At 39.8% G+C, this 24,759-nt stretch overlaps 2 protein-coding genes across 3 annotated transcripts in view; both read right to left on the bottom strand.

Annotated features, from left to right (window-relative positions):
- Positions 1 to 21,535, bottom strand: part of NEMF (nuclear export mediator factor) — a 51,971-nt gene extending 30,436 nt beyond the window's left edge. Inside the window, exons 1-16 of one of the 2 annotated variants that reach the window (XM_058540619.1) lie at positions 20,405 to 21,535; positions 19,573 to 19,641; positions 19,331 to 19,433; positions 16,180 to 16,305; positions 11,923 to 12,071; positions 10,898 to 10,965; positions 9,798 to 9,884; positions 8,579 to 8,652; positions 6,863 to 6,933; positions 6,707 to 6,782; positions 6,319 to 6,381; positions 4,766 to 4,843; positions 4,470 to 4,678; positions 4,026 to 4,217; positions 3,439 to 3,502; positions 1,151 to 1,239 (exon numbers count right to left, since the gene is read on the bottom strand). In XM_058540619.1, the coding sequence (XP_058396602.1) occupies positions 1,151 to 1,239; positions 3,439 to 3,502; positions 4,026 to 4,217; positions 4,470 to 4,678; positions 4,766 to 4,843; positions 6,319 to 6,381; positions 6,707 to 6,782; positions 6,863 to 6,933; positions 8,579 to 8,652; positions 9,798 to 9,884; positions 10,898 to 10,965; positions 11,923 to 12,071; positions 16,180 to 16,305; positions 19,331 to 19,433; positions 19,573 to 19,641; positions 20,405 to 20,463 (1,577 nt within the window). In that variant the 5' untranslated portion in view covers positions 20,464 to 21,535. Of the gene's footprint in view, positions 1 to 1,150; positions 1,240 to 3,438; positions 3,503 to 4,025; positions 4,218 to 4,469; positions 4,679 to 4,765; positions 4,844 to 6,318; positions 6,382 to 6,706; positions 6,783 to 6,862; positions 6,934 to 8,578; positions 8,653 to 9,797; positions 9,885 to 10,897; positions 10,966 to 11,922; positions 12,072 to 16,179; positions 16,306 to 19,330; positions 19,434 to 19,572; positions 19,642 to 19,992; positions 20,195 to 20,404 lie in introns of those variants that run through there. The other variant, XM_058540620.1, reaches the window with a different exon arrangement.
- Positions 1 to 24,759, bottom strand: part of POLE2 (DNA polymerase epsilon 2, accessory subunit) — a 343,546-nt gene that overhangs the window by 132,115 nt on the left and 186,672 nt on the right. The gene's annotated exons all lie outside the window — the stretch shown is intronic.

Below are 24,759 nucleotides of genomic sequence, written 5' to 3'. Positions count from 1 at the left end.
ATGAATCCCAAAGAAAAGTAGAAAAGTGAAAACAATAAAATAGAGAGCACATATATAATAGAGGAAAACAATAATCAAAACACTGGTTCTTTAAAGATATTAATACAACTGAAAATCCCCTGGTCAGGCTAATCAAGAAAAAGAGAAGGTGGGGCCAGCCTGGTGGCATAGCGGTTAAGTTTGCCGTTCTGCTTCGGCGGCCCATGGTTCGCAGGTTTGGATCCCAGGCATGGACCTACGCACCCCTTGTCAAGCCATGCTGAGGGGGCGTCCTATATAAAGTAGAGGAAGATGGGCACAGATGTTAGCCCAGGGCCAGTCTTCCTGAGCAAAACGAGGATTGGCAACGGATGTTAGCTCAGAGCCAATCTTCCTCACAAAAAAAAAAAAGAGAGAGAGAGAGAGAGAGAGAAGGTATAAATAATAACTATCATGAATGAAAAGGGAGAGGTCATTAAAGATCCTAGGAATGTTAAAAAGTTAAGTGGAATATTATAAACTTTTTGCCAGTACATTTCAAACTTTAGACAAAATAGACAAAGTCTTAGAAAAACACTGCTAACCAAAACTAAAAAATCTGAGTAGTCCTTATGTCTACTCAAGAATTTGAATCTGGGGCCGGCCCCGTGGCTTAACGGTTAAGTGCGTGCGCTCGGCTGCCGGCGGCCCGGGTTCGGATCCCGGGTGTGAACCGACGCACCGCTCCTCCTGCCATGCTGAGGCCGCGTCCCACATACAGCAACTAGAAGGATGTGCAGCTATGATAGACAACTATCTACTGGGGCTTTGGGGGAAAAATAAATAAATAAAATCTTTTAAAAAAAAAAGAATTTGAATCTGTAATGAAAAACTTTCCCATGAAGAAACCTCTGGACTTGGCTTCACAGGTGAATTCCATCAAGCATTTAAGGCCAAGTGATAAAGGACACTTCCCAGTTGGTTTTATGAGGTGAGAGACCCTTCATATATACCGTAAGAGACATCTCCAAGTGGTTTCCTTGAGAGAGGAGGCAATAGGAGTAGGGGTAAAAAATTGTATGGCTACTCATTTTTGCAACAAGCTTTGTAGAACTGCTTGATTTTCTAAACAAAGTGCATGTATAATTTTGGTAAACACAAAAACTATATTTTAAAAAGGTAAAACACTTACCAGTACACTTTCCTTGCTTTTTGAATAGAGGTAACTGTTTGGACTTCTTTTAAGGTTTGTTTTGTTTTCTTTTCTGCTGATTTGAATGCCTATTTATGAGAAAAGAGTTTTTAAATGATTTGTTGAGAATTTATTTAGATAACACGAAGTAAATGATAGGGTAAGAAATAATTTTTTAAATGTCACAAAATGGCACTATCTACATGCACACACACACACACCATACACACATGAAAGTAGTGAAGAATGAAAAGATTTTTGCCTTAAATATTAAAACAGGGGCTGGCTGTGGCGTAGCAATTAAGTTTGCGCGCTCCACTGCTGGCGGCCTGGGTTCGGATCCCGAGCGCGCACCGACGCACCGCTTGTCAGGCCATGCTGTTGCGGCATCCCATATAAAGTGGAGGAAGATGGGCAAAGATGTTAGCCCAGGGCCAGTCTTCCCCAGGAAAAAAAAAAAAGAGGAGGACTGGCATCGCATGTTAGCTCAGGGCTGATCTTCCTCACACACACACAAAAAAATTAAAATAATCTAAGTCAAAGACTTACTGTACACAAATATTTGCTCAAGACCTCCAAATTAAAGAGTATCAATCATTTACCAGATACTGAGTGCCCACCACCACACAGGTTCTGGGCTAGATACTGGGGACAGAACAGTAGACAAGACAAAGCTCCCACCCCCACCCCACTGGGGTTGAGGAAAGAGACAAATACAAAACACATAACTATTCAAACAAACATGGTAAGTGCTTCTAAGGGCACTATGAGAGTATAACAAGGGAAACTAATTTATAACGGATTATGGTCAAAGAAGGTACTTCTGAGGAAACGGCATTTAGGCTGAAGCTTGAAGGATGAATGGAATTAAGAGGGCAAGAATAGCAAGAAGAACATTACAAGCAGAAAGAAAAGACCAGTGTGACCAGCAAATAGTGATCACAAGGTCAAACGTCAAGAAAGGAGGTGAAGAGGCAGACTGAGGGCTAAGTCACGAGGGCCGCTCATTTAACAGACTACGTTCCAGGCAGTATTCTAGGGGCTGGGACGTGGCAACGAACAAAACAGACAAAGATCCTACTTTCATGCAATCTAGATTCTAGAGAGAAGACAGATCAACATATGTTGAGAGGGGTGTTTTAAGAAGAAAAACAGGGGCCAGCCCCATAGCGTAGTGGTTCAAGTGTTCATGCTCTGCTGCTGGCGGGCCGGGGTTCACCGGTTGGGATCCCAGGCGCGCACTGACGCACCACTTGTCAGGCCACGCTGTGGCGGCGTCCCATATAAAGTAGAGGAAGATGGGCATGGATGTTAGCTCAGGGCCAATCTTCCTCAGGAAAAAACAAGAGGAGGACTGACATACGGATGTTAGCTCAGGGCTGATCTTCCTCACTAAAAACAAACAAACAAAAAACAAAAAACAAAAGAAAAAAAAGAAAAACAAAGCAGAGTAAAGAAGGAGCGACTGAGGTAGTACTATTTCTAGTTAGAGTAGTGAAAAAAGGCCTCTCTGATAAAGTCTCATTTAAGTAGACAATGAAGGGGGGCATCAAGCCACGGAAATCTTGAGAGAAGAGCTTTCTCAGCAGAAAGAGGGCAAATGCACAGGCCCTGATAAGGAGCATGGGCCACTGCTGTAGGAAAAGCTAAGATCCCAGTGTAGCTGGTCAGAGTGTGTAACAAGAGGAGTGCAGGTGACGAGATGAGAGAGGAGCAGATCATGGGGGCCCTTATATGCCAGGAGTAAGCGTTCTGAATTGTCAAGTAAGATGGGAAGCAACTGGAAGACTCTGAACAAAGAGAAATGACTTCATTTTTGATTGAAAAGGATCACTATGGCTGCTGTTGAAGAACAGACAATAGTGGGAAAAGGGTAGGAGGAGAGAGACTCAGTAAGAGGCTACTGTACTACAGTCCATGTGAACAGAGAGGATGGAGGCCTGGACTAATGAGAAGTGGCCAGATTCTGGTTACACTCTGAAGGAAGAGCCAAAAGGATTTGCTGATGGATTGGACATGGTTTATGAGAGAAGAATCCAGGACGACGCAAACGTTTTTACTCTGAGCAAAGGGAAAAATGAAGGTGCTATTTACTGATATGGGGAAGACTGGGGAGGAGCAGGTTTGGGGAAGAAAATAAAAACTGGAAATACATACATTTAAATCAAAAGTAAGTTTGAAAGATACTTCTGAATTAGAAAATCTCATTTAATCAAAAGAAATAACTAAAGCCGTTAAATTAAAGCAGAGAAAAATAATTAACATTCACTCTAAGAAATATTAAGTACCTTCTCAGCAGCTTCAACAGTCTTTTGTGTTTTCTTAGCAGCGTATCTCTTGTGATCATAATACCTAGACAAATACATTTCTCTTAATCTTAAGTAAAATCTTTATTCTTTAGTTTTCTATTTATGTTATTTCTAATTTTACAGACTCTCAAATCATACAGAACAAGTTTTGTGCACTGTGCAACTTTGTTTTGCACAATGTGTTGTTCTTTGTATATGTTTTGTATAAAAACAAAGTTGTATAATGCATAAAACAAGATTTAAAAAAGTATTTTCAGGGCCAGCCCGGTGGTGTAGTGGTTAAGCACGTGTGCTCCACTTCGGCAGCCTGGGGTTCGTGGGTTCAGATCCCAGGTGTGGACCTACACATCTCTCATCAAGCCATGCTGTGGCGGCGTCCCACATACAAAATAGAGAAAGATGGGCACAGATGTTAGCTCAGGGCCAATCTTCCTCATGAAAAAAAAAAAAAGTATTTCCACCCAAAAGTATATACAGGCAAAATAATGCTTTTTCTTATCCGTAACACCCTAATTGATTTATTGCAGATATTTTACCTAAAATTTGTACTTAAATTTAAGACTTACTTTTTGGCATTGGCGTATGCTGACAAGCTGAGGTCAACATCAACAAGTAATGGTCTATTTTTCTGAGGTTTCTGCAGCTGTTTATTCTTTTGCTTTTTCTTTTTTCCTCTTGGTGGTTCAGTTTCATTTTTCTCAACACTGATATCACCATCAATATCGTCATCTTCCTCCTCTGATAATAAGTATGGATTTCTATTAAAAATATTCAATAGTATTTCACTAATGTCAATGACATCACTTTATTTTCAATTTTCTTCCTCAATGAAATTATAAATGGTTTACAATATTTAAATAGTTGCATTATTTTAATGTAAATTAATTTTTTTCTGCATCTTCAAGGATAAATTTCCAAATAAAAGAAAAATTTTTTTTAATGTATATAGTGAACAATTAAATAGCAAAATAAAGGCAAGCATTAACCACTTAACTAAGCGTCAAACTTACCTTAGCAGCATTGTAACATGATTTGTTTGTAGTTTTAATTCTTTGATTGCATTTGCAACAGGGTCTCCTTGAGCTTGGGCTTCTTTCACAATTAACCCGATTTCTGTCCAATCTATCTGGTTGGCTAAAGCACTTCTAACAACCTGAATGGCTCTGTCAACTATCTGTAGGTTCATTTCTATGAGCTCTCCTTTAAGTTTGTCTATTTCCTTAGGAAACAAACCAAAAACATTTACTATAATGCCAGTTAAAGTTACCATTTTTGAAAAAGCATCTGAAAAAGCTAAACATAATACCTGAGCCTGTTGAAGAGCTTCTAATCTGTTTTCATGATCCTTTCGGACATTATCTAGTTTCTTCAATGCTTGTTTTTCCTTTTGTTGACAAAACAGAGTTTTAAAAAATTAGATTTCTCCTACCTCCCGGATCTTCTCTCTCTCATCTCCTGAAACTCACTTATCCCAACCCCACTTCTGCCCCTCAGTGTTGTTACCTAGCTAGCGGAAGTTCCCCATAGCTCACAGTCTCAGGTCTATCCTACCCCAAGTGTTTCATTCTCCAAAATTACCTCTCCTGTTCACCTTCCTCCCTCCCATTCCCTATAGGAAGGTATTTTGAGTCCAGGTTACACTGTATGTATGACAGGCCCCTAATGCCCTTGCATTATTCAAGCAGGCAGAATTCAAGACATTTTTTTTCCTATGACATAAAAGTAAAGTTGGGGAGAATGCATTCTTAGAGAGCATAAATTACCAAAATAACTTCTTTTTATTTTACGGCTGCTTTTAATTTTCTCAGCATTGTTTCTAATATTTTACAGAGTACTCTTTTTCCTAAATTAACAACACAAAGGCTCATGGTAGTTATTTTACCTTCTATGTAGCATTTTATCACATATAATTTATATTTCAAGGTTATTGATTTGGGGGCAAATTTTCTGACACTAGTAAGAGCATCACCAATTAATGAATGTTTGAATGCTGATGTAATATTAAAAAGATTTAAATTATAAGAAAGATGACAATTAAAAGAACACACAACGATTACTAAAATAATTCGTGGGTATTCTGATGCACAAAAAAAAAACATGGGTTTTGATGTTACTGCTAATATCTGTTTACTAGCTGAAGTGCTGCCACCATGTGGCAATCACACTACTTAATTCATTCAACCCACTTGCTGTGAAATTGTGCTATTGTTAATTTTTTAAAACTGAGGAAGGGAGGACACAAGGATTCACATAACTTCAAATTTTTGCACACATATCTTAAGACTTTATTACTATTTTTGAAAAATTGAATGCCCTTCAAATCAAGAGTGACTTGTGGCCAATTTCTGAAACTGTTCTGCAGCAAACACTTCAAAACATGGTCAAATGTGCTGGGAAAACATGGCATATTAAACCCTCCTTGTGTAGTCATGATACACGCAGAGCACAGTATAAGAGTCTACTTAAAAAACCAATTTAATGATAAACAAATATACTTATTTACACAGAAAAAACTTTTCCCTCTCCTTTGGCCTATTTAAAAATCTCCTTGGAACATTATTCCCTTAACATCAAAGTCTGAGAAGCTTTGGGTTGCTGTAATAAAGTAAATCATATGGGGTATAAATAACAGGCCTCCCCTTCCCACTGTATTTTCCGTTGTAGAGAATGTCTGATATACTGATAGAACAAAAGAGGGTACACTTTTCAAACCCGATACCTCCCCTGGACCTTTACCAAGATCAAAGTGTTCCCATACTACTTCTGAAAGGCTACCCATTCCTATATGAAAGCATCACCTACCAGCAAACCACACTAAGGCTAGTTGGTTTAACAGAAATGCTTTTAATAATACCATACCTGTTGCAAAGCTTTTAAATCTATTTTCTGACCTTCTATCTTGGAATAAAATTCATCCACAGCCTTATTGAAAAAAAATAATAATTAGCTGAAAAGAAAAACATGGTCTCTACTTTCATTTGCATACATATTATATAGCTAAACAGTCAAGAATCACATTAAGTTCAAATCTTTGATCTTTCACCTTGAAAGATGAAAGATGAAACAAAGATGAAAGATGAAACAAATGTTTCCAACAGTTTGTATCTGTGACTGCACTGATTTTCAATGACCAGATTCAGAGATTGTAAAACAAAAATATTTTCAATTTCTCAATCAAAGCAAGTTGATATTAATTTAACAACTCATATCATGCTAAGTGGTCAAAAAACAGAATTGGAAAACCCACCTTGTCAAATGATTCAAATTCTATATATGGACATTGTGAATGTTGAGAAAACAAGAACGGATGAAATTCCTCATACCTGTAAAACATATTTCTTACATCACATTCAAGAACAGTAATAAACATCCAAAGCAAGTCGACCCATGCCTACACGCTTACGTGAGTATGTCTTCAGTCGGTTTATCCACTTCCAGGCTTGGTTTTATTTCTCTTTTCTGAATGATATACCCCTACAAAAATCCAACAATAAAACTCATGTCTATCCATGATTAACAAAGATTTACTTTCCATGGCTGACATTATTTTTATTAATTTAACTTATAAAATTACTCTAGTTATAAATAATCAGCTGCATTTGTCTATTGATTGTTATCACTTCTCAAAATGGCATTTTTTAGGCTCAATAACAATTATTAGAAAATACTGGTTTATTCATATGGACAAGAAAAAACAGGGAATAAAGAAAATGAAACTAGTGATTTGATAAAGCGGTGGAATTATATACATGCATTTTGCTTTTTTCTTTCCATTTTTAGATGTTCTGCAATTAAAAAAAGCCAAAAGCCAAAGGATATGAACAGACATTTTTCCAAGGAAGATATACAGATGGCCAATAGGCACATGAAAAGATGTTCGACACCACTAATTATCAGGGAAATGCAAATCAAAACCACACTAAGATATCACCTTACACCCGTCAGAATGGCTATAATCACCAAGACCAAAAATAACAAATGTTGGAGAGGTTGTGGAGAAACAGGAACCCTAATTCATTGCTGGTAGGAATGCAAACTGGTGCAGCCTGTATGGAAATCAGTATGGAGATTCCTCAAAAAATTAAAAACAGAAATACCTTATGATCCAGCCATCCCACTACTGGGTATTTATCCCAATGTGAAAGCAACAATCCAAGAGGCTTATGCACCCCTATGTTCACTACAGCATTATTCACTATAGCCAGGAAGTGGAAGCAACCCAAGTGTCCCTCAACTGTTGACTGAATAAAGACAATGCTGTGTATACATATGCAATGGAATACTACTTAGCCATAAAAAAAAAGACAAAATTGTCCCATTTGCAACAACATGGATGGACCTGAGAATATTATGTTAAGTGAAATAAGCCAGATAGAGAAAGACAAACACCACATGATTTCACTCGTACGTGGAAGATAAACTATCACACGGACAGAGAGAACAGTTTGGTGGCTACCAGGGGCAAGGGGGTTGGGAGGTGGGAACAAGGGGTGAAAGGATGTATTTATATGGTGACTGACCAACAATAATGTACAACTAAAATTTCACGTTATAAACTATTATGAAATCAATAATAAAAAAAAGAAAGCCAAAAGCACTTTACTTTCAAGAGAACAAGTCTTCGATTCACTTTGTTGGTAGGAAATTTTAATTCATTTAAAAAACTGGCAGGTATATTTGGTCTGAACTATTTTAATAAGTAAAATTGTACTTTGAATAGGGGAAAAAACAAGGTATGAGGTAATTCAGAGGATATTTAACTATTAGATGGATGTAAATCACCAAATTTTTGACAAGTGCTGGCAGATTAAAATGTGCTTCTGTATCTAAAATCAACCTAAGAGGAAATATTTTCAACTTCTTCAACTTTTCTGGAGTGCTGATATTGACTTGACCTTTCTATATAGTACTTTCTATAAAAGGCAAGGAACACAACAAAAATAACAAACCAATAGCAATGAAAAAAAAAAAACTACCCTAGAACAAGCATATTACAGATGACCAACTTCCCAATGACAACAAAAAATGTACATATATCGATCCTTTAATGAACATTTAAATTCCAAAAATCTAAATAAATAAAACCATAACAATACACAGTAAGTATATGTGGTGCTACCTTTCCACTGAAGTTGGATGTTGTTTTCATATAGTCTTCTGCTTTCTGAAGACAAACCAGTATTTTTTCAATATCTAATAGGGGAATAAAAAAGGAAAAAAAAAGCGGGCCAATCAATTATCAATTAACTTTTATTAAACAACTATGTAGAAAACAGATGAGTGTATATGAAATGATAAAAGTGTTCAAGAAAATCCGATATAATTATTTCATGTTTGTGATCAGTATATGTAAAAAAGCATATGTTCCGGCCGGCCTGTTGTTCCAATAGCTCTTACTGAATCCTTCCTTCCTGTCATGATCTGAAAGGCACTTTGTTCATATACCAAATTCCCATACACATTTGGGCCTGTTTCTGAATTCTTTATTCTATTCCTTCTCCAAAAACTTACTATTTTAATTACTATAGCCTCATAATATATTTTAATCTGTGAAAAGGTTATTCTCCATCATTAATATTATTTTCCAAAGTTTTCCTGAACATTTTTGCATGCATTTCACATGAATACCAGATTTATTTCATGATAAATGAATTGCAAAAACGACTGCAACAGCAAAAACGATTCACTAAAACATTCAATTTGTATTTTTAAACACAAAAAAATTTTACAGTATAAAAATTATCCCTAAACTTTAAGAAATGATATATAATCCCAAAATATAAATATCAAGAAAGATTTTTTTTTAAATTTTACATGAGAATCTGCAAGTGAAAATTTGTCAAAGACTAAATCTTCCATTTTCCTTATATTTCCTCTAACTTTTTATTATCCTAATGTGGCAGTTAAGTTCCCTTTAACAGTTATTACAAAAGCCTAATTCATCATATAACCACACTATAGTACTTACAGAATTAAAATGCATAATTATACTATTTCTAGAGGCACTCCAGGTTCTGAGTCAAAAGGTGTATAATTTGACTCCTTCAAGCCTTGTACTAGAGACTGTCTCAAGTTCAGTAACCACTTCAAAAATTTAGAGGGAGCAGGGGAGAATATTCTAAAGTCGACAGGTAATAAGATAGGTCAAGAAGTTGAACTACACGTTACTAGGGATAAAGTACATTAGAGTAGGAAGCCAGGAATACCGTACGGACAGAACACTCACAGGTCAAATGTTTTTAAGTCTAGAACTATCTGTTCACTTATTACTTTCCCATAAAGAATTTTCATAGTTTTGAAAAAAGGAAATGGATAAAACTTCTAACATGCAGATATACCTTTGCTTTCAAATTTTTCATCCACTTTGACATTGCCAGAGAATCCATTTTCTATAAGACAGTGTTCAATGAGAGCTGGTCCATAGGCTATAAAAGCAGAGGGTATTATTTTTTATATTTTCCTATAAAATGTAACATTCAAAATATAAATTTATACCCCAATATAAATGATCTACTCAATAATAGTAGCCAGTGAAAATAACACTCAGTTTACTTATTTTGAAATGTTGTTAGAGATGACAATTCAAGTACTTACAAAAATGTGAGACTACAATAAAATTATAGCAGTCAGTATAAAAGTTATAGGACTTCAATGGAATTTAGCCACACATAGAAAAAGAATTGTAAACTAGGAATGCAAGGTTGGTTTACTATCCAAAAATTGGTTAATGTAAAACACCATATTAACAGAATAAAGAAATAACAGCAAAACCCAAACTTAAAAATTTTAATGCTATTTAATTTAAATGCTTAAATTAAATTTAAATGCTATACTAACCAGTTGGAAAGTTCTAAAGATAACTTTGTAACGCATTCTAATTTCATAGAAGAGGAAGAGTAACTCCCTAATGCTCAGTAATCAAGGGAACCTCCCTGCCCAAATGTCCTCTCCAGATTCCCTAGTATGGGGATAAGTGATGATTTTCTCAAGCATAAAAGGCTATTGAATTATCTTTACTGCAGTTATCAAAAGTACCTGGCAGATCCTGGCATGCCCTGAGACCCACCACCACCAACAACAACAACAAAAACAAGCTAAGTGGTTATTAAACTGAAGATTCACACTGGAAAAACACGATTTTTTAGAATACTACAGCTAGCACTAAAGTGCTAGATAACATACTGTTAGTTCACATAACTGTATTGCTTTTAAATAAAATGCTAAAAATAAAATAACAGATATACAAAGGTCAAACTTCATGTGGTATAACAATTTCTCTTTCCTTGAAAATAAACTCTTACTCAAAAGATCATTTTAAACTCCTTTCTACATTTATCAAGTTGTTCTAATTTTCTACTAGAACTATAAAAGATTTACATGTATTCCTGAAAACTACATTTCTTGCAAATATTTCATTGCCCTATGTAGGATTACTCACGAAGTAACGGGTTAAGAACTCTCTTCAGAAGTTCGCCCGTAGGTGCACTGGCTATTATTTCAGTCAATCTGTGAATCAAAATTGACATACCTTTCACTATCTTATATTTAATAAACCTTACAGCAATATTGCTATTCACAACATTTTCACATGCATCAATCTGCCTGATCTTCACAATACTCTAAGAGGAATTAGCTCACTTGTAGGTAGGAAAATGCATCATAAAAGTAATTTATCCAAGGTTAGTAGGTTCCTAACAGCAGACTGGGACTTTAAACCAGGTTTTCTGAGAAAAATCAACACTTTTCAACTAAGTTATATTGCTTATCATCAATGTGCCACATATGACATTGAAAGAGACATTTTTATAACAGTTAAATGTTGTTGGTGGAGCTTGGTGCTATATCTTAATACCTGAAATGGCTTTATCTAATTAAGCATTTAATAACAACTCTTAAGGATGCTTGTGAGCCACTGTGGTCTCCAGATCAGCAGCATCCACATCACCTGAGAGCTTGTTAGGAATGTAAATTCCTGGGCCCTACACCAGATTTACTGAATCAGAAATGGGAGGGAGGGGCAGAAATCTCTGTTTTATCAAGCCCTCTCACTACTGTAGCCTGTCAGTCAGCAAAGCCTTCCAGCCAGAAGGGCAGACTTACAATCGGCACCTTATGCCACGGTACTCCCTTTTCTTAGCTAAACCAGAATCTCCACCTCCTTTTGTACTCTGCCCAAGATATCCATCTGGCTTCTCACAGAATAGCTAATAAGTCCCCTCACTTTACCAAGAAATCATAAGCATCTGAAGTAACAGTGAACTTAGATTAAAAAGACACACCTCTGCTACTCCCAAACAAGGCTTACCTGCTTACCTGTACAGCTGTGTGGTCCAAGCAGTCCCAATTTACTCACTTTTATGCCAGTAAGCAAAATATTTTCTGTGACAGTTTTCATATTCTTACATGTGATCTATCTCACCTTTTAACACAATATGAAATGAGTTTATAAACAAAATACGTTACCTTTCCAAGGTAAGCAAAGGCTCAGCAGCTCTAGCATGACCAACTGGATAGCGTTCACGAACAGCGAATTTAACATCGTCTGACTCATCAGTTCGAAATCTTAGGATATTTAAAATTAGATACTCATAATCTGTAAGAACAATGTTCCCCTGTAATAGAATAAAATATAATTTAATGCTTTTCCCAAATCATTCTTGAAACTTCTTAAAAACTGAGAAAGAAAATGTAGCCTCTTAAAAACCTAATCAAGGCTACAGAAATGAAGTTACAGGGGCCGGCCCCGTGGTTTATCGGTTAAGTGCTCACGCTCCGCTACTGGCGGCCCGGGTTCGGATCCCAGATGCGCACCGACACACCGCTTCTCCGGCCATGCTGAGGCCACATCCCACATACAGCAACTAGAAGGATGTGGAACTATGACATACAACTATCTACTGGGACTTTGGGGGGGGGGGGATTGGCAATAGATGTTAGCTCAGAGCCGGTCTTCCTCAGCAAAAAGAGGATTAGCATGGATGTTAGCTCAGGGCTGATCTCTCTCACAAAAAAAAAAAAAAAGAAAGAAAGAAATGAAGTTACAAACAAAAAGCTTTCGAGTCATGTCTAAACAGCGCCCCCTGCACTTGCCCAGCACAGACTGTGACATAAACAAATTTAGGGGCCAGCCTGATGGCGCAGTGGTTAGGTTCACAAGTTCCACTTCAGTGGCCCGGGTTTCACCTGTTCGGATCCTGGGCGCCGACCTACTTACCGCTCATCAAGCCATGCTGAGGTGGCGTCCCACATAGAGCAACTAGAAGGATGTACAACTATGACATACAACTATCTACTAGGGCTTTGGGGAGGGAAAAAAAAGAAAAAAAGGAAGACTGGCAACAAATGTTAGCGCAGGGCCAATCCTCCTAAGGAAAAAAAAAAGATAAACAAATTTAAAGACTCCAAGTTTGAAACACAACAAAGGAATCCAGAGCAACTTTAAACTCAGTGTCTGATGGTTCTGCAGAAGTCACTAACAAAAGCACAGGATGCCATTAATGCCTGGATGACCACCAGCTGACCTTACTGTTGCAATTGCGTGAGGCAGGTCTACAAACACTTTACTATTAAGAACAGAACAGACATATATTTCAGAAGCCAAGCAAAGAGCTTTTTATACGTTCACCCGCAATTTGTCTTTTGATAGCAAGAGTTATGTGGCAAAATCAGTAAAGATAGTTATACCCTTTGCCCAAGTAATTCCACACTTGGTAATGTGGTCTAATGTAATAAGTCAATAAAACCCAAAGCTACATGCTTAAAGATATTTACTGCCGTTTAGTTACTATAGAAAAAAATGGAAACAGCCTACATGTAAAAACTGGGGAAACTGTTAAATAAATTATGATATATCAACATAATAAAAGATTTAAAAGCTGTTAACTTATGAAGACTATGTAAAAAAAGTAGGAAAATGTTTATAATGTTAAGTAAAAAAATAGCAGGATACAAAAAAAGTCTGTATCCTAGAAAATGGAAGGCAAATATGGGGAAAAACGAAAATATTTATTAATGAGTTAGGATTTTTTTATTTTTTTTGTGAGGAAGATCAGCCCTAAGCTAACATCCATGCTAATCCTCCTCTGTTTGCTGAGGAAGACTGGCTCTGAGCTAACATCTATTGCCAATCCTCCTCCTTTTTTTCCCCAAAGCCCCAGCAGATACTTGTATGTCACGGTTGCACATCCTTCTAGTTGCTGTATGTGGGACGTGGCCTCAGCATGGCCGGAGAAGCGGTGCATCGGTGCGCGCCCGGGGTCCGAACCTGGGCCACCAACAGCGGAGCGCGTGCACTTAACCGCTAAGCCACGGGGCCAGCCCTGAGTTAGGATTTTTAACAGTCCCATCTCATGATCATAATGTCTAAAATTATTTTTGATTACACAGACACACACAGCTACTCTCATTGTCTCTTGGCCTGATTTATTTACAGAGGTGCAGCAAGAAATGTTAATATAGGGGCCGGTCCCGTAGTGTAGTGGTTAAGTGCTCATGCTCCGCTGCTGGCAGTCCAGGTTCGGATCAGGCGCGCACCAATGCACTGCTTGTCAGGCCATGCTGTGGTGGAAGATGGGCATGGATGTTAGCTCAGGGCCAGTCTTCCTCACAGAAAGGAAACAAAAAAAAAAGAAATGTTAATATATATAAACCTCCTTGTACTACAGTCAGCAAATCTAGAGACAGATGGTATAGAGGAAAAAACCCACACAAAAAACAAAGACTTTTAGGTTATTTCCAAGTTTTAACTATTACAAACACTATGATGAATATCCTTGGCATGGTCCTTCCTGAGAACTTGTCTCATTTGCTTCTTATGATAAATCCCTAGAAGTGGAATTCCTGGGTCAAAGGTTATATACACAAACCTAAAAATCATGTTTTATACCATCAAATAATCTTCCAAAAATGATGTTCTAATCTGCCCTTGTTCATCTACATTTTGCTAACACTGGTTATTGTCAAACTTTCCAATCATTTATCTATTGACACAGAAAGAAAAAAGGAAGAAAGAGGAGGGAAAGAAAAATATTTTATTGTTTTTATTTTTCAGTAATTCATGAATTTAGACATGTATTCATGCTTTCATAAGCTACGTGTATTTATTCTTTTTTAAATTGTCTAATCAAACACTTTGCCCATTTCCCCATTTGAGTGCTTTGTGAAAACTGCATATTAAGGTTATGAACATCTTATTTACCACCCAAGTTAAAATATTTTTCCCCAGTTCTTCATATTCCAACATAGTTCACAATGTTTTTTGCCTTACGCGGTTTTAAATTTAAGTAGTCGTTATCTACCAATATTTGTTTTCACTGTTATGCTTAGAAGTCTTCTTCATCCAAAATTCATCAATCTTTATCCATATTTAAACCCAGGACTTCTATGGTTTCAGTTTTTATATTTAAATTTTTGATGCATATGGAATTTATTTTGCTGTTAAGTAGCCCATGAAACATTTCCAAGACAGAATTTGGTGACCAATGGAAAGAGTAAGAGGCAAGAAGCAAGAGTGGTGAAGCCATCACTAGTCTTCCTCTTTTTTTTTTTTGTGAGGAAGATCAGCCCTGAGCTAACAACCATGCCAATCTGTCCCTTTTCGCTGAGGAAGACTGGCCCTGGGCTAACATCTGTGCCTATCTTCCTCCACTTTATATGGGACGCCACCACAGCATGGCCTGACAAGCAGTGCATCTATGCACACCCGGGATCCAAATCCAGGCCGCCAGCAGCAGAGCACGAGCACTTAACCACTATGCCACAGGGCCAGCCCCTAGTCTTCCTCTTAATGACTGATGTCACTGTGAAAACAAGGCAATGTCCCTGAGTCTCAACTGCTGTCTTATTTATGACACGACTATCTGACTATTTTCTGGATGCACCACACTAGTCCTGAAATGTAAAGCACCAGATAATTTCTTCAATTCTCAGATCTTCGTCTCCTACATTCATAATGCTTTTTTTTTTTTTTTGCAGGAGAAGATTCACCCTAAGCTAACATCTGTTGCCACTCTTCCTCCTTTTTTCTTCCTTTTCACCCCCAGAAAGCCCCAGTACATAGCTGTGTATAGCTGTAAGCTCTTCTGGTTCTATGCGAGCTGCCACCACAGCATGGCTACCGACAGATAAGTGGTGTGGTTCCGTCCCTGGGAATCAAACCTGGGCTGCTGAAGCAGAGTGCGCTGAACTTTAATGGCTAGGCCATCAGGGCTGGCTCCATAATACTATTTTATTTTATGATTATTTTTTTTCTTGGTGAGGAAGATTAGACCTGAACTAACATGTGTTGCCCATCTTCCTCTTTCTGCTTGAGGAAGATCGTCCCCGAGCTAACATCTGTGCCAGTCTTCCTCTACTTCACATGTGGGTTGCCACCACAGCATGGCTTGACAAGTGGTGTAGGTCCGCACCTGGGATCCGACCCTGCAAACCCCAGGACGCTGAAGTGGAGCACGAGAACCCAACCACTATGCCACCAGGCCTGCCCCTATAATGCTATTTTCAATGGCTAAGGTCCGCCTAAATTCTGACCTCCAGATAAAATGAAGGTTATTACTGGTAAATTGTATCTTACTTGTGTGGCACTTGATTATGATCCTAGTCTATCAACAGCGCTTAACACAGAAAAAATGTTCCCCGCCCATGTTTTACAGCACTATGACATGAATAATTAACAATATACTGATGAATTCTCCTTCATCCCATCCTTCAAATTTAACTTACCCTATCGTAGAGCTCAATGATTAAGTGATAAGCAGCTTCATCACTTCCAAATTGAAAATCTACAATTCTATCCACACCAAGCTGTTTTGCACTGACTAGTCTCCGACTCTTCAAATGTTTTCGGCACTAGCAAGAAACAGAAAAAAAAGGCATTTATATAGTAGAAGTGAATTCTTAATCATTAGGTATTGGTTTATAAACAAGTTTCTTCTTTTCATTACCATCAAGAATAATATTTTAAAGTAGTAAATAAAACAGCATAGTCATAAAATAAAAGCTTGCAGGTTAATCAGAGGAAAAATATTTTATTTCAGACAACTCTGACTGCTAACTGAAAAAGTATTTTATATTCAATTTTTAAGTAGACAGTGACAAACCTACAGAAAAATTTACCTTGTTGCTTTTTACCACTGCTAAATCCATTGTTACTGCCCTGATGACCTCACTCAAAACAGTAACTTTGTTTTAACTCTCTGTCTACTCCCAATTTTTAAGTATCCCAAAGTTCCTTTCTAGTGCTTTTGTTGAAAATTAATTAGTGGTTTCCCTAATCTTCCACTTCAAATACAAATTCTGAACCATGAACTTGTTGGGATTCTACAAATTAGTCCTCCAAATTATTAACATACAATTACCCTCTATTCCCACAAACTTTATTAATATAACCCAAATAGAATTTTTCTGGTACTGTCTCCAAGCTTTTGATCACACTAGCTCATATCCAAATGTAATAACTCCTATTCTTTACCAACTCCCATTCCTCCTATTTCTAGTCATAAGGTTCTTATTCTTATTAGCAATTAAATAAAATTAGCATGTTGAACCCAAATACAAATTATTTGGTAAATAACTATCATTTTAGATTACTCTTAAGTACCACCCTTTAATACAAATATTTAAGTACGACATCGACCAGAAACAAGACTACTCTGCAGCCCCTAAAAATGATCTTACAATTGTTTATAACTTTGAATTTGAAAGACCTCTTAGGCAAGACCAAAAAGAAAGAATGCTTTTTTTCCCCAAGACTCAAATTCAAGACAAATTTTACAGAGAAATTTAATCTAAAACCATCTTAAAACAAACAAACAAGAAATAGTCATTCTTAGAATTAATGCCAACTCTTTCATAACTAAAAAGAGTTCTTCTCTAGACCAATAGTTCAAATTGATTAAAATTTTCACCTTATGTAGTCACATATTCAGGCAGACATAAGAACACTTTTCAAACTCCATAAAATAAACAATCTCCCTCTCCTAAATTCAACAGTTCTGATTTCAGAGTGGCCTGTACTGATTTTGACCCAAACAGTGACCTACATATAGAGCGATCTTTAAATCCCCAGGGGAAAATCACAATCAATCCTTCCAGAGTCCCCCAGTAATATTTTTACTCAAGAAAAACAAAGTTAAAATGAAGATAAAAGGTATCCTTGAAAGGAACAGAAGTCTACACCATGGAATGGTGAAAAAGGGAAGATTATTGATCATAAGCATAGAGGAACATATAGCACATATGTAAAGTTTGTTTTTCATTTATTTCCCTATTAGTAGCGTGGTGAAAATGACCTTCTGTCAGTGCCACAAAGCTACAGCTGGCATTCCCAAATGTGAGAACTAGGAACAATCACTGTGATTTACACAGACTGGACATGACCCTGGCTGTGTCATATGACAACAGCTCTTTATTTACAAAGAAAACAACACTGTAAATAAAAAGTAAATAAAAAACACTTTACACTATCTGCTCCATTGGAGGGAATCTTTCTACAAATTTAGATTGACACCTACACCTAACTCATAAAATTCTAAGATTTTTTGAGTGTTTGACCTCCTATTGGTGTAGCCTGATTTGGGGATATTTACACAATTCCAGTTATCATATATCTTATTATCTGTTACATCATCTTTAAAACTAAAATGATATTTGTTCTTCATATCCACTGAGTTGTTAAACAAATGAAATATATATTATTCATCTATTTTGAAAAGTACTATACAAATATAAAGTGTCATTATTATTAAGGACAATCCCCACAAGAACCATTCTGGGTTACTATTAAGTAAATTAAATTTTTAAGAACTTGATTGTTTTAGGACAGGCCTTGTGATTTGGGAAACACTTACCTAACTTGTAATCCAAAACAGATTCTAAGTTCCTGGGGATAAGGCTCTTCTCTGTAAAGCCTCTAATGAAATAACACAATGCCAAAACAAATAAATTTCTGAAGGAAAGTGAGGAGGAGAGGAAGAAGGAAATTAATACATATGGAGCCCTAACGTGTCAGGCATTGTGTTAGGTGCTTTACATGTTAATAAATAAATCCTCAATAAATCCTCACCAAAAACCCCACGAGGGAAGCAGTGTCCACATTTTACATTTAAAGAAACTCAGCTCCAAGAAGCTAAGAAACTTTTCCAGATTACAAAATTATTTAGTGGCAAAACCATTAATTCAAAGTTAGGTATATCTCACTCTAACATCTTTCCTCTGTACCACATGAACATTCAGTCTATCTGTAATGTAAATAAGCAAATAGGTAACATGTCCACAAATGCAGGATCTCAGTTTTAATAGTAAAAAAAAGCACAGAGAGAAATGAAAAGTAAAAAGATATAATGATTGGTAACATATTAATGTCATTGAAGATTCCAACAAAATAAAGATTAGTTGCTCAAAAGTGAGCTGTGGAAGATAAGACTAGGAAAGGGGGGGGGGGCGGGCGCAGATTGTAGAAAGCCAAGAATGCCAGAATATAGAATACAGATTCAGAAATTAGGGAATCATAAAAGGTGAGATAACTAATGAAAATGATGTTATAGAAAAACTAACTTTGGTCTAATACAGACTTGTTCTGATAGCAAGAAGCGGACTATAGTTAAGGGACTATAAGGTAGAATGTTATAAAAGCTTGAACTAGAACGGTGACTGTGGGAACAGAAAGATCTGGAGCACAATGGGGTGTGAAGGGTAACAGACAGTAGACAATAAACATTTACTTTATTCATCCCAGTGTCCATCAACTACTCTATCTTTATTTTATCTCTACTTTACTCATAACAGTGAAGGAAAATCAAACAATTTAAAACTTCCATTGTTCGTGACCAATCTCAGGGCCTTAAAATTTAGTCAAGTATAACTTAAAATTTACCTTCATGGCAAAACTAGACGGCATCATATTCTTAGGCCACTCAAATTCTGTTGTGTGAATTCGTATGCCAGATTCAAGTAAAAGTGTAGCTTTAAAATCTGGTCTGCAGAAGAAAAGAGTCAAATTTTTTTTTAGGGCATTTGCCAAGGCTAACTCGGTGAAAGAATAAAAGAACAGGTAAAAAAATGAATACTCTCATGTTTAATCATCAAAGATAAAACAAGCCTATAACATGGTCTTACTTTTGCAGACGAATAAGATATGTCTTATTATCCACATCATAAACATTGTTTACTCTCATTCCTAGCAAGCTGAAAAGAGAAAAGAAACAAGTAACAAGTCACACCACCATCTGAAACATAAAACTTCACACAATGTAAAGCTGCAGGCGGAAGCAGAGCCTGCGAAAGGGGGATCCCCGACTCTCAGGACACGGAGTCAACCAGGGAGCAGAGTCTGAAGGCCATAGGGCATTCGGCCCAAACTTAAATGTAACTATTTAAGAACAAAGTGGTGTCTCAGCCCTAGGAACACCATACAATGCTTTGCTTCTTTGAAATGACCCAATATTTTTTTAGGATCTATAGTAAAATCTAATCCACTTAACTTATTACAAAAGAAAAAAGGGTAAACGAGGCGCCGGGAAATACGACAAAGCTCACACGGCTGAGTAACAGGAACCACACTAGAATCCAGATCTCAGGCCAAACGTGTTAGCTACTGCTAAAACGGCGACGTCCCGTCTCTCCGGGGTGAGGGGGGTCCAAGACGCCAGGCCTCCAGCCTGGAAACCTCTGAGCAACGACCACTCGGCGTCCTGGCGTCCACCCGGCGCCTCGGCTTTTACTAAACGTCCGCGGCCAGCACCGGGGACTCAGGCCGACGCGGCGAGCGCCCGCGGCCGCGGGTCCGCAGCATCCCGAGGGCCCGGGAGGCCGTCACGCGCTCGCCCGCCCGGGCCGCGCCGGTCCACGGGCACAGCGCCGGGGAGCAGGGGACCCCGGTCCCGTCCCACCGGGGGCCCGGCCTCTGCGCCCGCACTGCCCGCACGGCCCGGGCACCCGTCGGCAGTACCTGGCGTTCAGCTCCGCCAGCACGGCGCGGAGGTCCACCGTGCTGAAGCGGGTCTTCATGGCGAGATCCGGGGGTCGCCGCCGCAACCTCCCCACCGCCGGCCTGACTCAACGCCGTCGCTCCTGTGCGCAGGCGCACTTGGCGGAGCTCTACGGCCGCCCAGAGGGCCCAATACTCCTTGAGGCGAACGTGTTTGCGTCACTTTGCGGTAGAGTCCCCCCCGGCGGTCGAGTTGCCGTCGACTGGCTTTTCGTTGTACCAGAATAATTCGAAATAGACCCAACCTGTCCTCGTGGAACTGCATTCCTTCTTGGAAAGCTGACGGACTAGTCGGATGACCTTGCCCCCGGGAGCTCGGGCCTCCGGCCGCCTCCGTGGTGCCCCCTGCCGGTCTAGTGGTTCGCGAGCACGTGAGGGCTGTCCCGGCGGGTCGGCGGGGCCTGGGGACGCCGGCGATCACCCCTTCCCGTTCGGGACTTGACGTGTAGGCTTGTGAGATGTCCCGAGCGGAGCTGTTTCCGTGGCCCCGCGTTACCCTCAGCCGTCGAGGCGGACCAGCCCCCAGAGGCGTTCCCGTCCCGACGGGCCGTCCCCGGAGCCTTCGGGCGGACGTGGGGTCTCGTCCCACCTCGCCCGGTGTCCCCTCGGCTCCGCGCAGTGCCCCGTGTACAGGAGGGGCTCCATGGACGCCCGGCAACCTGCACGTTCAGTTGTTCGTAGATACTGGTGAAGGAAGTTAAAACACGAGAAGACCGCCCGCCCGGGGGGCCGACGGTGTAGGGGAACGACACACCGCCCTTTCTGTGGTGACGAGGACGCAAAAGAGACGGGGTCTCGCTATGTTGCCCAGGCTGGAGTGCAGTGGCTATTCACAGGCGCGATCCCACTACTGATCAGCACGGGAGTTTTGACCTGCTCCGTTTCCGACCTGGGCCGGTTCACCCCTCCTTAGGCAACCTGGTGGTCCCCCGCTCCCGGGAGGTCACCATATTGATGCCGAACTTAGTGCGGACACCCGATCGGCATAGCGCACGGCAGCCCAGAACTCCTGGGCTCAAGCGATCCTCCTGCCTCAGCCTCCCGAGTAGCTGGGACTACAGGCGCGCGCCACCGCGCCCGGCGCTCGGAGGCGGCGCACGGCCGCTCTAGAGGCTGCGGCGCTCGGGGCCGGCCGGCGAGGACGCTCGAGCCTCCGGCCGCAGGTCGTGACCACGAGAGTTCCCGCCAGCAGAGGGCGACCCTGCGCAGAACGGGCGCGTTGCCATCTCAGCAGAACCCGACTGCTATAGACGCCAAGAGGGCTGCTATAGGGCACGCGGCACAGTGAACCACGCAGAATAGCTAAAATTATGAAATAAGCCATTTGGAGGGTTTAGGAAAGACTGGGAGTCAAGTTGACTATAGTCCAAACTGTAAAAGTGAGAGGTCTAACTGTGCATAAACAATACAAAGGTTTTTATGCTGACTCTGAGGGCATGCCCAAAAGAAAGCCTAAATAAGTTTGCATAAAAGCAACCCGTGTAGAAACTCCGCATTGAAAGGAACACACTCAAGTGCTTCTTTAAAAACAAAAACTGAAGTACTTTATAGCAAACCCCCACCTCAGGGCCCTAGACAGACACGATGGCAGCAGGATACTAATTTAACTAATACATGGGGCGGTCAGCCCGTCGACGAACTCATACACGGCTTCCGCTTTGTCTGTTGGGGAAAATGGGCGTCAGAAGGAAAATGCAAGAAAATACCTAAAGGAGAGCGGTAGATCAAGATAAGTGTAAAAATTGCAAGGGAGCTGCATCATTTACTACTGAATTCTGTCATTTCTATTTTTTGAAATAATTTCTCTATTTTGAGAAATTTCTGAACCGAGGATACTTGAGGACTAGTGAAAAAAATAAGAGCAACGGGAGGTGGGCAAATCATCTTCTGATTGTCAAAGAGAAGATGGAAGTGAGTGTCTGAAACTGCAGACAGGCGCTATTGACATTTGTCCCAACCTAAAACTTCAAAGAAATTATTAATGGGTGGTTTATGGGCAGGTAGAGATGTGATTCCCGAACTTTAGTGTGTATTCATTAATTACTGTGGAGATGATTAAAGCAAATTCCTGGGCACCACACCCAGAGATTCTGAATCATTCATTAACTTTGGCTCAGGGTATCTGCATTTTTAACTGCCAGGATGAAAGGGGCCTGTGACCCGTACTTGGAAGTTCACTGATCTCCAGAAGAGAAAGCGATGATCACTGTCACTAGAAGCCAATACAGTTTTACTCAAAATACAATACAGTTTATTAATCTCACTTTCCACTCAACTCATGGAAATTTTCTATGCGTAGTCTTTGAGATGTTTTTTAATTGAGGCAAATTCACATAACATAATATTCACCATCTTAGCCATTTTATTTTATTTATTTTTTTGTGAGGAAGATCAGCCCTGAACTAACATCCATGCCAATCCTCCTCTTTTTGCTGAGGAAGACGGGCCCTGAGCTAACATCTATTGCCAATCCTCCTCCTTTTTTTCCCTTTTTCTCCCCAGGGCCCCAGTAGATAGTTGTATGTCATAGTTGCACATCCTTATAGTTGCTGTATGTGGGATGCCACCTCAGCATGGCCAGACAAGCTGTGCATCAGTGCGCACCCGGGATCCGAACCAGGGCTGCCAGTAGCAGAGCACTCGCACTCAACCGCTAAGCCACAAGGCCGGCCCCCCATCTTAGCCATTTTAAAGTGTACAATTCAGTAACTCTTAAAATATTCACAACGTTGTACAACCATCTCCACTATCTAGTTCCATAAAACTGGGGTGCGTTTGTCATTCAAGACCTACTCACCCACCCTGGGAGAGTCCAGAGGACACACCTTTCACGAAAACAGAGAAATAAATTTGTGAGGGGAGCCTCAATACCCTTGAAGAGCTCTGTGGTCACATTTCTCTGTAGGCCGGAACTTACAGTGGGAACTGCTACCACTGAATTGGGAAACCCAAATGTAAGTAGTTGGATCCGGGAGTGGCAGGGGCCAAGCAGCTGCACTCCATTGCCAAGGGCAAGTTGGGTATGATTACGATAGTGGGCAGCACAGTCAAAGCAGCAGTCTGAATAGTCTGACTCTTGGAGACTTTTGGCATTGGCTATTTGATCATGGTTTTTCTAGAAATGAAATATATGAGAAGCCTACTAAATTCTTACTTGATCTGTATATGCAGAACAGTTCTAGCTCTAATGAATAAAAATCTAACTTGAATTGTAAAACAGAGTTACAGTCCTGCAATCAAGTCCCAGACTGGAGCCAGTTTACAGATCTAGAACCCCTCAAATGAAAGGGAGTCCAGGACCCCTTGAGGGAGGACTCTAGCACACTGCCAAAAATTTGCACTGTTAATCTCTCTCCCAGCCTTCCCCAAAGGGACCTATGGCCTTTTACCAGGATAAGTGTGCATTGGGGAAAAGGAAATGATCAGACCTTTTGGGGATTACTGGACACTGACTCTGAAATGACAATAATTCCAGGAGACACAAAACATCATTGTGGTCTACCAGTCAGAGTAGGGGCTTATGGAGATCAAGTGATCAATGAAGTTTTAGCTCAGATCTGTCTTACAGTCCCCAAACCCATCCTGTGGTTAGAAATTTCCCTAGTGCTGAAATGCGTAATTGGAATAAACATGCTCAGCAACTGGCAGAATCCCCACACAGGTTCTCTGATCTGTGGAGTGAGGGCTATTATGGTAGGAAAGGCCAAGAGGAAGCCACCAAAACTGCCTCTGCCTAGGGAAATAGTAAATCAAAAGCTATACATCTTCCTGGAGAGATTGCAGATTAGTGCTGCTGTCAAGGACTTGAAAGATGCAGGGGTGGTGATATCCACCACATCCCCATTCAACTCGCCTATTTGGCCTGTGCAGAATACAGATGGATCCTGGAGAATAGCAGTGGGTTATTGTAAGCTTAACCAGGTGGTGACTCCAACTGCAGCTGCTGTATCAGATGTGGTTTCATTGCTTCAGCAAATTACCACATCCGCTAGTATCTGGTATGCAGCTATTGACCTGGCAATGCCATTTTCTCCATCTCTGTTAATAAAGACCACCAGAAGCAGTTTGCTTTCAGCTGGCAAGGCCAGCAATACACCTTCACTGTCCTACCTCCCGGGTATATCAACTCTCCAGCCCTGTGTCATAATCCTTTCAAGTTCATAGGGATCTGATCGGCTTTCCCTTTTACAAGATATCACACTGGTCCATTACATTGATGACATTATGCTGACTGGACAAGAAGTAGCAGCTACTCTAGATTTATGGGCAGGACATTCGTGTGTCAGAGGGAAGAAATAAATCTGACAAAAATTCAG

The sequence above is a fragment of the Diceros bicornis genome, chromosome 5 (genome assembly GCF_020826845.1).
Source record: "Diceros bicornis minor isolate mBicDic1 chromosome 5, mDicBic1.mat.cur, whole genome shotgun sequence".
Classification (NCBI taxonomy): domain Eukaryota; kingdom Metazoa; phylum Chordata; class Mammalia; order Perissodactyla; family Rhinocerotidae; genus Diceros; species Diceros bicornis.
This window is presented reverse-complemented; position numbering and strand designations above follow the sequence as displayed.